General features: G+C 33.6%; 1 protein-coding gene across 1 annotated transcript in view; it reads left to right on the plus strand.

The window, feature by feature from the left end:
* LOC123552104 (uncharacterized) overlaps positions 1-14,150 on the plus strand; it is a 34,618-nt gene extending 20,468 nt beyond the window's left edge. The window contains exons 2-5 of the mRNA XM_045341490.2: positions 6,273-6,399; positions 10,959-11,342; positions 12,365-13,002; positions 13,316-14,150. Coding sequence (XP_045197425.1) covers positions 6,297-6,399; positions 10,959-11,342; positions 12,365-13,002; positions 13,316-13,336 — 1,146 coding nt within the window. The 5' untranslated portion in view covers positions 6,273-6,296 and the 3' untranslated portion in view covers positions 13,337-14,150. The remainder of the gene's footprint in view (positions 1-6,272; positions 6,400-10,958; positions 11,343-12,364; positions 13,003-13,315) is intronic.
* Positions 14,151-15,292: the final 1,142 nt, after the last annotated feature.

A 15,292-nucleotide genomic window follows, 5' to 3' on the forward strand; every position in this document is an offset into this window, starting at 1 on the left:
GTTAAAGCTTACAAAATAATCCTTTGATGAAAAAGTAATTATAGGTGCTCAAGATACAGTACCTTTTTCGGCGAACGCCGTCTAAGAACGAATTCGTTACCTATGCCACGTGACTTCAGTTTGCAAATCAAACTACTTGATGACGCATTATAGGCCTAACTAAACTAAAGGAACCAGCGTGGGAGCCATCTGGTCTAGTCGCGTAATGGCTGCCAGGTATTTGAACACTAATTTTTCACTTGGCATGGCAACAGAGATCTAAATTGAGGCTAGTTTTTGTTTAAATTTCATTGTGGATGTATTGTTGACATTTTGGCAGGAAAAATGGGAGAGCAGGTTGTATTTGGTGAAGTCAAGCTCCATTTTAGTATGAGTAGTACTTTCAGGTCACAGCAGTGTGATTTTGATGTCAGTTTACAGTAAGTAAATGTGACCAGAGAAATCTTTCTTAGAAGATACATGACCCCTACTTTTCTCTTCATTTTATATCAGTTTTATCATAACTCTTTAAAATGAGGTAAGGATTTGTTCTCTGAAATGGGTCTAGCTATGTTTGGTAGCTCTTTGAAAAAGGTCAGTTTTATATAGAAATATAGGGGAAACTATTTAGGCTATTGTGACCTATAAGAAAATGTGGGCAAAAAATGAGATTTGTCCAGATATTGATATAAATGAACTAGTTTGGTCAGATTTTGGTAAAAAATGAGCATTTCATTGAAATTTTGCTGCAAAAATTGGTAAAAACCCCAAAAATCACATTTTCACTGTCTTGGGGGTATTTTTTTAAAAAAAATGCAAATTTGCTCTCTAAATTATGCTCATCTATACCTTTCAGAGGGGACATTTGGTATATTTCAAAGTGTTAATGTGTAATTTGCTTGCAAATTATGGTGAAAGTTTATGAAATAGGGCAAAAACCAGCTCTGGCTACAAGAACTGGTTAAAAATTATGTCGCGGCATCAGTTTTGAAGGAAAATTGGCGCAGGGACACGCGTTACTGAAAATGCCATAAAACATGGAAAACTGATTTAATCAAGCTGAAACTTGGTATTTTTCATGCAGATGTGTTACTGGTACTATACAAATGAAATTGAGACTGTTACAGAAAAACAGTTTTTCTTATAGGCCTAACTAAACTAAAGGAACCAGCGTGGGAGCCATCTGGTCTAGTCGCGTAATGGCTGCCAGGTATTTGAACACTAATTTTTCACTTGGCATGGCAACAGAGATCTAAATTGAGGCTAGTTTTTGTTTAAATTTCATTGTGGATGTATTGTTGACATTTTGGCAGGAAAAATGGGAGAGCAGGTTGTATTTGGTGAAGTCAAGCTCCATTTTAGTATGAGTAGTACTTTCAGGTCACAGCAGTGTGATTTTGATGTCAGTTTACAGTAAGTAAATGTGACCAGAGAAATCTTTCTTAGAAGATACATGACCCCTACTTTTCTCTTCATTTTATATCAGTTTTATCATAACTCTTTAAAATGAGGTAAGGATTTGTTCTCTGAAATGGGTCTAGCTATGTTTGGTAGCTCTTTGAAAAAGGTCAGTTTTATATAGAAATATAGGGGAAACTATTTAGGCTATTGTGACCTATAAGAAAATGTGGGCAAAAAATGAGATTTGTCCAGATATTGATATAAATGAACTAGTTTGGTCAGATTTTGGTAAAAAATGAGCATTTCATTGAAATTTTGCTGCAAAAATTGGTAAAAACCCCAAAAATCACATTTTCACTGTCTTGGGGGTATTTTTTTAAAAAAAATGCAAATTTGCTCTCTAAATTATGCTCATCTATACCTTTCAGAGGGGACATTTGGTATATTTCAAAGTGTTAATGTGTAATTTGCTTGCAAATTATGGTGAAAGTTTATGAAATAGGGCAAAAACCAGCTCTGGCTACAAGAACTGGTTAAAAATTATGTCGCGGCATCAGTTTTGAAGGAAAATTGGCGCAGGGACACGCGTTACTGAAAATGCCATAAAACATGGAAAACTGATTTAATCAAGCTGAAACTTGGTATTTTTCATGCAGATGTGTTACTGGTACTATACAAATGAAATTGAGACTGTTACAGAAAAACAGTTTTTCTTATAGGCCTAACTAAACTAAAGGAACCAGCGTGGGAGCCATCTGGTCTAGTCGCGTAATGGCTGCCAGGTATTTGAACACTAATGTTTCACTTGGCATGGCAACAGAGATCTAAATTGAGGCTAGTTTTTGTTTAAATTTCATTGTGGATGTATTGTTGACATTTTGGCAGGAAAAATGGGAGAGCAGGTTGTATTTGGTGAAGTCAAGCTCCATTTTAGTATGAGTAGTACTTTCAGGTCACAGCAGTGTGATTTTGATGTCAGTTTACAGTAAGTAAATGTGACCAGAGAAATCTTTCTTAGAAGATACATGACCCCTACTTTTCTCTCATTTTATATCAGTTTTATCATAACTCTTTAAAATGAGGTAAGGATTTGTTCTCTGAAATGGGTCTAGCTATGTTTGGTAGCTCTTTGAAAAAGGTCAGTTTTATATAGAATATATAGGGGAAACTATTTAGGCTATTGTGACCTATAAGAAAATGTGGGCAAAAAATGAGATTTGTCCAGATATTGATATAAATGAACTAGTTTGGTCAGATTTTGGTAAAAAATGAGCATTTCATTGAAATTTTGCTGCAAAAATTGGTAAAAACCCAAAAAATCACATTTTCACTGTCTTTGGGGTATTTTTTAAAAAAAAATGCAAATTTGCTCTCTAAATTATGCTCATCTATACCTTTCAGAGGGGACATTTGGTATATTTCAAAGTGTTAATGTGTAATTTGCTTGCAAATTATGGTGAAAGTTTATGAAATAGGGCAAAAACCAGCTCTGGCTACAAGAACTGGTTAAAAATTATGTCGCGGCATCAGTTTTGAAGGAAAATTGGCGCAGGGACACGCGTTACTGAAAATGCCATAAAACATGGAAAACTGATTTAATCAAGCTGAAACTTGGTATTTTTCATGCAGATGTGTTACTGGTACTATACAAATGAAATTGAGACTGTTACAGAAAAACAGTTTTTCTTATAGGCCTAACTAAACTAAAGGAACCAGCGTGGGAGCCATCTGGTCTAGTCGCGTAATGGCTGCCAGGTATTTGAACACTAATTTTTCACTTGGCATGGCAACAGAGATCTAAATTGAGGCTAGTTTTTGTTTAAATTTCATTGTGGATGTATTGTTGACATTTTGGCAGGAAAAATGGGAGAGCAGGTTGTATTTGGTGAAGTCAAGCTCCATTTTAGTATGAGTAGTACTTTCAGGTCACAGCAGTGTGATTTTGATGTCAGTTTACAGTAAGTAAATGTGACCAGAGAAATCTTTCTTAGAAGATACATGACCCCTACTTTTCTCTTCATTTTATATCAGTTTTATCATAACTCTTTAAAATGAGGTAAGGATTTGTTCTCTGAAATGGGTCTAGCTATGTTTGGCAGCTCTTTGAAAAAGGTCAGTTTTAGATAGAATATATAGGGGAAACTATTTAGGCTATTGTGACCTTTAATAGATAATTTATCAAAATGGAAGATTTATGCAACACTCTGTCTGATTGGACGAGAGTGTCAATTTCTTTCACTCTGTTGATTGTGCTACGCTGAGTGAAATGTAGACAAAGCGTTTATCCTAAACGACGCTGTTCACAGTTTTAAAGCTAACATTGGCTCACTATATTTAGCAAGAATATTGATATATCTCAAAATGATAAGTAAGTTTAATAAATATGATAAAAACCTGTTCAAATACCAACATATATCAAATTAAAGAAAGAGCTGAATACGGTCTGCGTATCACATGAATAAGGGTGTGATAAGAGTCTTTTATGTAGAGAAGTGCTTTTTAAAAGATTTTCCTTGGTACAATTGTCGTCTGTATATGAAAAGGTTTCTTGCTTTTGTGACTTATTCAGATTGCATATTAAAATGAGTACTTGTTTGCTTTGATATATTTGTTATAAATTATTTAACTGATTTATTATATATGAATATTTTTCTTAAGTATGGCATGCAAATATTGAACTCAGTTGAAATCTGTTTTATTATGTATATGCTGTATAATGACTGAATCTCATTACACTGAAATGAAGGTGCGCTGCATTCAGTTTATCTATGTGATATGAATACGGTCAAACTTTGCTTATGAAACAGAAATATTGAAATAATTACTCTTGTATGTTTTGCTTGACCTTCACTTTTTTTATAGATGTGACGTCATTGTCCAAAGATTCATGAATAGTGAATATGCATTTGTTAAAGCGGGATCAGTTGGCCTATTTTAGAAATAAATAAAAATAATAAATAAAAAAATCCTTTAATTGATTTTTTTTCTCATGTATTCTAATCAAACTTGATTTGTAGCATCTTTTTTAGGCCCGCAGCCAACTTTGTTCAGCTGGGATATTTGACCCCTTTTAGGGGCTGCTAGAGCTAAAACTAGAAATGCCTTTATACAGCGTCTCATGAACAGCTTGGCGGATCTTTGTCATACTTGGTCTGGAGCATCATTATAAGGTCTTCTTCCAAATTTATTTAAATAGGAACTTGGGCTCTATTAGGGACCACTATAGCTAAAAGTAGATATGCCTTTCTTCGCATAAACCACTAAAATGTAATGGATTTTTATCAAACTCGATGTGTAACAATATCGTAAGGTCTCCTGCTATTTTGTTACAAATGGGGATAGGGACCAATTTAGCTAAAAATATAAACACGTTTAATGACCTCTTCTCGTGAACCGCTTCATGAATCTTCATCAAACTACTGCTGTAATTATTCGTCTAAGGATAAACGAAACAAAATTGCAACCCTACGAAACCTTTGCGAAAAATTAAAAGAGAACCATTTAAATTGTTAAAGTGCGGTGTTCAGTTTTGCAATTTGAAAAATGTTAGATGGAAGATGAATGTTAGATGAAAAATTCATAAACTTCTTTCCTTATTACGATTCGCCGACCATCATTTTTAAAGATATTTCTTGTTGTAACTAGTCTTTGATGAAATGGTTCAAATCTAGGTTAAAAATGTTGAATCGACTAACAAAAATAACCTTTCAGTAACGACTGTTACAAGCATTTTACTTAATGCTGTAAACCTTTCAGTAACGACTGTTACAAGCATTTTACTTAACGCTGTATTTGAGACCACAGGAGACATACCAGCTGCCAGAAATAAATTTAATTTTCTCGGGGAAATCGAAAATTTAATTTCAGCACTTTTCTTTGTGCAGGCGTTCACATTATATGGCTTTTCAAAGTAAGCTATATTGAATAAATTCCTCATCAGCTCAGAAAACTTGATATTTGAATTACATTTAAAATGATTGAAACAATTTCTAGATTAAAACGGTTATAATGGATAATCGGAGAGACAATGGTATGCTCCCAGTATTGTTAAAGATATTCTTATTTCGTTAAAAGAGAGCTTTACTTCTTTTTTTATTCAAACAATGAATCACTTTTTGCATAATTGTCACATCCGTTGCACTTTTACAAATCCAGCAGTAAATGTATTTTATTTTTGTGCTTGAGTTACAAAAAGCGAACGTTGCATTTACAGAACAAGTTAAAAGAATATTTTGGAATGTTTAAAAGCAAAAGTATTTGCACGGAATGTAGTCATTTTATATCTCTCCAGTTAAATGACACTTTTCTAGATGTGATTGTGCCTTAGTGGCAGGAAGGTTTTTGGCAGGCTAACTGAAGGTGATTGGTTTTACCCATGTGCCCTCCATGCCTTCAATGGTGCCTTGATGGGACTATATCCACCATCAAAAGCTGGAAAAGTCGCCATACGGCTTAAACTGCGTCAATGTGACTCTAAACCGAATTGAACAAAATAAATAAGCATCCGAAGGATGATTAAAAACGCTCAAAACTATGAAAGTTAGAGTATTGGAACCGCCCATGCTGAAATGTTCAACCTGAAAAACTGAACAGAAACACAACATAAATGTCTGAACAGATCGAAATATAACAGTTTTAAAACTAACGACGTCTTGTCGCAAATGCTCTAAAACAAAATGAATTAATCAGCTGAGAATATTTCAAATTAAGAAAATCTGCAACACACTCAACCTTATAGTCCCCTTTCTATTTTAAAATTAAGTCCGCATAAAGCGTTGAATGTTTAGAGAACATCGTTTTGTTTCTGTCAAAGCATACATTTCTATAATATTAACTTTTGAAATGGTTGAATTATATAAATACTTCTATTTAATGTTTGTTTGCTATTTCAGTCGGGTTCTAGATTGACCTGCACAATGAGGGCGGCTATTGTGGTACTGTCGATGTTTGCAGTAGCTCTGTGTGCCCCTACCGGAGAGAAAGCCGATATACTAGACGTAGATAGCGACGACATGCGTGGTGAGTGAGAATACATGTCATGTAGCAATACTGTATATTGTCAGATTATATGTAAAAGGTATACGAGATCCATATTTCATCATTTAAATATCAAAAATTACTACATACAGCTCATGTAAACATAAAATTAGTAAGTTTATGTGTATTAACAGTACTATAAACTATCATCAAAACAGCACATACTTGATACATGTATAGTTAACACAGTATGAAAACTTTTCACCAATGACATTTAAATATTAGTAACCTCTATATACACAAACAGAATAAATATTAGTTAAAGATCAGAAATTTTCTACATTTGAAGTAAATATCTGTAGATGAAGTATTTTAGTGGAAGGTAGGCATTAGTTATCTTTAACCTGTTTTAAGAAATCTGACAAGAACTTTAAATCGGGTTGAAATATTCGTAGCTAGCATTATCTTTCATGTGGAGATGCTAGTAAGTGTGTTGAACTATTCGTAGCTAGCATTATCTTTCATGTGGAGATGCTAGTAAGTGTGTTGAACTATTCGTAGCTAGCATTATCTTTCATGTGGAGATGCTAGTAAGTGTGTTGAACTATTCCTAGCTAGCATTATCTTTCATGTGGAGATCCTAGCAAGTGTGTTGAACTATTCCTAGCTAGCATTATCTTTCATGTGGAGATGCTAGTAAGTGTGTTGAACTATTCCTAGCTAGCATTATCTTTCATGTGGAGATGCTAGTAAGTGTGTTGAACTATTCCTAGCTAGCATTATCTTTCATGTGGAGATGCTAGTAAGTGTGTTGAACTATTCCTAGCTAGCATTATCTTTCATGTGGAGATGCTAGTAAGTGTAACTGCATACAAACGTATTACTATTTGCTTTCTCTCCTCAGATCTATAGTGCTCTATCTAAATTGGATTTGATTCTGTTTTATTCAGATATACGTATGAATATGTATAGCTTGTTTATATGACTTTAGTCAGTATCTATTAATTAAATTATTTCTTAGTTCTAGTCTTTCTAACATAAGAAATCACACATCACAAATAAGTACATAACTATTCCTATGATAGAATTAATAGATACTTATCACATACTCAAATCATAGTCATTGCAGGAGTTTATATACGTGATAAAAACTAAGGAGATTTGTTAATTGTGACTAAAATAAGTAGATTACATGTAAAAGCACCCACAGTTAAATGCATGGTTGTGCAAATGTAATGAAAGGGGAGGCCAACATTATAAACTTTGATCATATTGAGAGTAAACTATTTAGCAACTACTTAAAACTTTACGGACAAAGTGTAAAAATATAAACCGACAAAAAAACTGCTTCTTTGTAAAATATTAAGACACGTTCTTTACGAATTAAAGAATGATCTGTATAAAGAAACAATAATTTTTGATCTAAAATATGTATCAACTTTAACTGCAAAATGATATGAATACATGTTTTTATACAGGTTACGGTTTATCAAACGTAGGTCTCATCTTTGGGGACACACAGAAGTGGCATAATCAGTACTAACTCTTAGATTCCATACTTTGCTGTTTTTAGTTCTAGTCTTATAAGGGCGACATCACAGCAAAAACTTCTAAATTCAGCTCTGTGTCTCAACGGTAGAATTATTTTACAGTACTGCTCAGAAGAAATTTCTGATTAAAAAAACCCATTAAGTCCGTTATTGATTTAGACTCCACCAGGAAGCATTGTCGACTCTGACAATAGAGTGTAACAATTTGTGTTTTAACTTATCCATCTGTTTTTCAATCAAACGGTTTCTTATTACATTTAACATGTTAATGGTTTGCTCTTTTTTTACGAAAAGTTAGCAGAATGTTAGTAGTTAAAACTTTAAACGTTCATTTATGACAATTAATTTCATATTTGAAAGAAGATGGCTTTCTATTTTGTATCTGGATATAGACCTTTTTACCCAAGCTACGGTAACTAAGTACAAATTCCACATATGTTTTGATTTCATCGCGCATGCGCTCTTTACGTGTGGCAAAAATACTCTCAACGATAAGAAAACCTACACAAAATCATCATTTTATTACGAATTGTTTTGTCACTATAAGGTTGATTTCAGTCAAGTAATTTATTATACAGTATGCTTTGATTAAAAACATGTACGTTTTTAATCGATATCTTACCTGAAAAGCCTGCTTTATTCATATTTTCGTCAGAAAAGAACAAGCATTTCCAGTCCATTTCCACACATCATACTAATATAAACTTGTTCCTTACATTTAAAAATTTCACATTTTTTCATTATATCTATTTTTCCCACAACTTCAAATCATTGTTGTATATATTTTTCTCCGACCTGAATGATCTCTACATACTTGGGGGTCGCGGCTCCATGTCACTGGTTGCTGTTTTAAGTGATCTACCGGAAATCGTTAAGTAACTATAATGCAAATGACATGATAAAACATAGGACATCGTGGTAATAAATATCCTTTCAGGGTTTTTTTAATTAGAGCGGATCATAAAATTTACTGAAGCATATAAGATGACTTTGATGTGATGTACTTTAATGCATTCGGTAATGAATGCCATAATATAAGAACGCACTCGGATTAATATATCACGTGGCGGAGCCGTTTTGTGAATCAAAAATAAACATTTTTTTTTATTTTTCTTAACCTGAATTTGTCGAGAACAACCATGCTGAAAAAATGTTTATTAATTCAAAATCATCAACGCTAGATAATGCGCATTAGTTAAACTATATCAGCTGTGAGTTTGAAAAGAGCTACATATATTTTCCTTTGTCTTTTAGTGGATGTTTACTATAAAACAAACTCATTATTGATCGAATATATTGAAATAAAGTATAACTCTAACGTAATTTATATTGTGCAGTCATGTCTTTTTGCCCTACGTAGATTGCGCATGCGCGAAAATTGTTTCCCGTTGCTAAGGAATTAGTACGGAGTAAAAAGGTCTATAAAATCTCTACATTATTTTCTTCCTTCACTTTACTTTTCCGCTACTTAGTACAATTGAGATGAACACGTTTACTCGTCATAGTTGAGAACTATCACAAAAGGCAGACTGCATTGTTTTTATCTTTAAATCTTATTTCTTTTCTAAGCATACCTACCATGCTCCAATGTTGCATTCTCACTTTAGTTGTTTTTTTTATACTTTACCTAACAAGTCGGAGGAGAGTAGATTTACAGGTTATTTCAGATCCGGAAATTTTGATATTTTAAAAAAAACCTGAAAAACAAAAGTTTTGGATTGTACTTTATTTTCTAAAGGTCAGAATATCTTCAAATTACCTGTCATGGTCAGATTGCTGAATCTAACGAAGTATTTTGTGTCAAATGGAGCCGTCAAGAAAATGCAGATTCAAATGCTTTTACAACTTGAAAATGTGTTGTTTGTGATGTTAGCGACACTCGTATAGATTTTAAAAATTAATTCATCACCTCCCCGCCCCACCATAAGACAAGCATTTGCTTTTCGACATTTTCAGGATTTCAGTCCATGCAGATAAAGCAGTTAATGATATAATTATCATCGGACGCGGTCATTATTTAAATATCTTAAGTAACGTCTGTAAAGTTTAGTTATACAGAAAATTCTAGTTCACCCACTCTAATCAATACTTTCAAACTTTTAACATCGTGATTCATTGCTGTCAAAGAGCATATTCAAACGTATCGTGATAACTCCAAGACTACGAATTGACTCGGTTAAGTAGCCTTAGACCACTTGAGGACTGTGGACAAACACCATAATACAGACACCGTAAAGGTTGCCACCATATTTGATTTTGATATACTATTTTACACAAATGACATTTCAGAATCAAAATTATGTAATAGAACGATTTTGCACTTCATTTGCACACTCTGAATAAATCATTAAGCAAACACAATTATTCATCAGACCCCTCGCTTTGCTCTAATGTTATAAAAACAGTCACGCCGTCGTCACGTTGACCTTTCTTGGGTGCCATACATGCATCCATTATTTCATCCGACTTATAACATAAAAGAAATATTTGAATTGAAATTATACATAAAAGGCCCGCCCGAAAGAATTAGCGACATATAACCGGTTTGGAATGTGTAAATATGTCATTTCTAAAATAAGTTGATTTTTCAAAATGACATGTCTTAAGCCGGAACCAGTGGGTGTGAGGTAGACTAGCTCCTAGACTATGATATACATTTTTATAATTGAATGTAATGAAGTGAGCCAGTCTATATCTTATGTCCAATATCATATCGCATTCCTCAGTGAAAATCTCTAAAATAGACTGGCTTTTGTCTCTATGAAATGAAATTAGAGAAAAAAGGGGGACATGTAGAAATACATTTATTATCAGTCTAGTGGCTAGTCTAGGTGTGAGGGTGTTGCACATTTCATTATCCTCATAAACAAACTCAGTCAATCGAGACTACTATCATGTTCCTTGACAGCGTTCTGTGCTTCTAAAAGATCATTTTATTACATAAAATTTTGAAAGGCATCGAAGACACGTCTTTCAAGCTGTTTAAAAGGGAAGTTGTAATTAAACATGAAATACATATTTTCCGACTACATGCTCGTTATTACTTTTCAGTGAAAAGAGCCAAAGAAATAATGATGTTTGGAAATCAACAAAATGAACAACAAAAAGACAAAGCCAAACGGGGAGATCCAGAAGAAAATGTTGATGAAAAGGGCTACATCATAGCTAACGAACCAACGGATTTAGTGGATGAGGTCTCCGACAACGCTGATGTCGCTGATGTCGCTGATGAAACAGTGAGTGATACTGAAGAAATAAAGGAAACAGAAAATGGAGATAGTACTGAGACAGAAGAGCTAGAAAGTCAGGAAACAGAGACAACTCAGCAAGATAATTTTGAATCCACAGACACAGAGGAAATGGAACAAAACACAGCATTGGAACCCATCAATGACAACTGGGAAAACTACTTGAAAGAACTTGAAGAAATGCAAGGTAAAATGTGTATCGTTTACCGTGTAAACCTGTGTTCGTTCTCTGTCATAAATGTATGATGCTTGTTATTTAGAAAAGCATTTAAAGAACTAATCAATACAAGATTGCTTGTAAAATTATTAGTATAATCATTTTTATATTTCTGAGAGCTTTCTTGAGATGAATTGTTACTTTTAACAGAGTTCTGAATCCACTTAACTGAAAGGGTCATTTCTGCTTCTTCTTTAGACTGAAATGATATCTTGTCGTAATTTCATTAAGAGAACTACACGATGACCAATGTACTTTTAAGATATTTGTAGTATTTAGTTAGAAATATCATTCATCATTTTATACCTCTTACCCAGCTTGGGGCGCATATAGTAATTGCAGCGTCTGTCCGTCTGTTTGTTCGTTCAACCCGATTTCGTATGTTTTAGTTGTCTCCCTTTATCGAGTGGTCCTGTCCAAGGCATATCACTAAAACTACTGTAGAGAATGTACGCAAATCGCACACATAAAATGATAGAGGACATTTAAAGGAAGGGCAGTGTGCATGAACCATGACCTAGCCGTCTTAAGTTTCCCTACACTCAATATCCATCCCGATTTCGTGTCCGGTTGTAACTTAGTCGTTCTCGTTCATGGATGGATTTTTTTGGGGAAAAACTTCGCACAATGATCAGCATTACATGACGACATGTTGCGTGCATGAACTTTAAATCAATCTATTTTACTGTTTGAATCATCTTCCTATATTGGTCATAAATGGTCCATAATCTACCCGTTTAACGTTTTGAATTATCTCCCCCCCCCTTCGTTTAATTTTTATCCCGATTTTGTGACCAGTCTGTAACTTCATTATTCCTGGATGGATTTAACCAACCTTTCTTCAAGATATTACATACAAATTACTACTTCCATTCAAATAAAGCACTATTGGGGGCATGCATTTATTTCAAAAATTATCTCTTAGTAAATTTAGACACGGAAATATTCTTATTCCATAAAATTATATATATATGTTTTTATTATATTTTCAGGAGACAATAGTAATTTATCTCCATATTTCAACAGTCTCCTTAAAGGCACGAGAGATCCGTATTGGAACCAGCAGGATGCATACCGTTACCTTAACAGTTATAATTCCAAATACGACAATTATCAACGTAAACGAAGAAGCCAACTTCGGGCGATGAAAAACATGCGATTTCCTATACTAAAGCGTGCACACAGAGCCAAGCGACAAGCATATTATGTACCAGATGCCCAGGGATATTTGCCGTACGATGAAAGGCTTCTAGACACACAATACAACAAGTATCCAATGACAGAGGAGGATTTAGCAGAACTTTTAGACCTTCTAGATGGCTCGTATGATGACACCGAATACATCAACCCATACGAAGGATATGCACCATACGACGAAATGGGCGATGTTGAATTTGAATCTCCAATCTACATGCCAAAACGACAGGCGGGCCTTACGTTTGTGCCAGGCATCAAGAGAAATCCAGAGTTTTATCCATATTTCACTGAACCTTATGCTCATTTCCAGGCTTTCGTGCCCGACAAGAGATCTTTAAGAGATGAAGCTGATGCATATGACGCATACGCTAGAGTAATGGAGCTAGCAGCTGCACTCAGAGACCAAAATTATTACCCAGAGGAATATTTTGAGGTAAGGGGTAAAAACAAAACAAATCCGTTGCTTTTCATAAAGCGTAGTGACTGAATGATGGTAATAAACTGATGTACAAAACTAATGCCTCTAGTTAAACCGGTTTCTTTTTTTCATTGTAACTTCATAAGTTAATTCAATTGTCTTTACAATATAGTACAGCATTTTCATGATACAACTTTAATTAAACTGGTTCTTGAAATCATTGATCATTATATTACTGCAAAGACCATGCCTGGTTGACTGCAAAAGAAGATAGAGAAAAGATTTATTCAATATGCAATGACTTTAAAGCTTTAAAAAATATTTTCAGGGATACAGAAGAAGAAAGTAGAAATAGTTTAACAGTATCGTCAGAGATGTATTGTGATACCTTCCGTACGTTCCTCTTTGTGATCATTCTAGCTTTATTTAAGTGATTATTAAATGTTCCTATAATGTTCTATGACATTGTCCAGCCGTTTGCTTGTATAAAGCAGTTTATGTTTGATAGTGGTGTTCAGATATTGCCGATTTTCTGAGACGAGCAAAAGCAAAGAATACATGATAAAGTCAATGGACAAGAAGTCAAACTTTAGTTCAATATATATATGTAACAAATTGCATACATCTTTATAGATAATCAGTATCACACATATATTATGACGATGACCAGGAGTTTTAATTGCATGTACGAAAATCTGAAAAGAGAGAACGGAATTTTATCAGTGAATTGTATACAGCTCTGACTTCTCGTTACTTTCATATGGCAGTTATACCAGATGGATTTTATGATGAAACGTGAGAAACTCATTGAAAATAAAACAATGAAATGTGGTTACAACAGAATTATTACATGTAACTTTTACTTGTAACAGAAATATTTAATTATCGTTTAATTAGATGAACATGAATAATGACTGCCTTAATTTATGTTTAATCAAAAAAAAATCTGCCTTTATAACAAACAATTGAAATAATGTATGAACTGTATGTTGTAGATACTTTATAAAAAGGCGAAGTTTAGAAAGATATTTTTCTGTTTTCTTTCAAAATGTTAATACTGTCAAAATGTTAATACTAAGGTGCAATTACTAAAATAGAATTACATTGTAATTACCATTTTGAAAATGATAATTTTCCAATAAAGATAAGTTTATTTCGTTTCAGCATTCTTAGTAATTAGATAAGAAGATCTGTGACGTTTTATAATGAGAAAATATCTAACCAAATTTGGGCCTTAGATACTGTAATACAAGAATATTTTAATTAATTGAAAATGAAAAGTTATTTCAATTACCTATTTGTCTGCAACATCCGCTACTTTGGTCATGTTGCAAAAACGGTATTGTGCTACATGCACAAATTCAGTATAAGAAAGTACTTTTGACATCTGCATATCGAGGGCTCAGAGCGAAACTAGGCTAAGTGTATATAGAAATAGAAGCAGATAGACTAGTTTCGCGCTGAGTCCTCGATGTGTGCTTCATTAATTTTCAATTTTCTAAATTATATGTAAATTTATTATCATATTTCAAAAAAAATATGTCATAACATGCAAGTTTGATGCTCAGTACCATTGTCGCTTTCTTGCATTTTTATTGTCACTTCGATATAGAACGTCCGTGTTAAAACGATAACATAAAATTTAATACTGTTACTACTATAACAGCTTTCTCCATGTCCAATACTGTCTTGTCCAATACTGTCTTGCATCTACTAATTTACCATTTACTATCACTTACACCACTTGTTTATATACAGTGAAAGCAAGATTTTTAGGTGGCTGTCACATGACGTATCTCGACACATCTGATTTGTACTCTTGGAGTAACAACTGAAAAAGATGAGATAGAACAGAAAAGAATGGCTAATGACACTGACAGTTATAAAGATATTAACATATATAATACATGAATTGAGGTAATATAACACGTGATAAAGCGACACAATATATTCTATATTGGACACTATATTATTCAGTCAACGAAATGAATGATAAAACCTGTTGTTGCAATTCTCTTTAATGCCTTAGATACGGATAGAAAAAGTCAAGCAATGAACGCTGTAAGGATTATTTGCATTTCGAATGTAGTTGACCCAATTTTTACCATATTCTTGGTGCAGGCATACTTGAATTGTGATTAATATGGATTCATAATAATGATTCGGGTAAATATTATTGGAACCATATATCACTCATTATGTATAATTCCCAGTTAAAAGGAACCAGGCAGTCGCTAGAACAGATGCTTTTGTGGATTACTTTATAGGATTTTCAACTAGTTAATTAGCACGGGATCACTTGGGT

Source organism: Mercenaria mercenaria, chromosome 4, assembly GCF_021730395.1.
Source record: "Mercenaria mercenaria strain notata chromosome 4, MADL_Memer_1, whole genome shotgun sequence".
In the NCBI taxonomy this organism is placed as follows: Eukaryota; Metazoa; Mollusca; class Bivalvia; order Venerida; family Veneridae; genus Mercenaria; species Mercenaria mercenaria.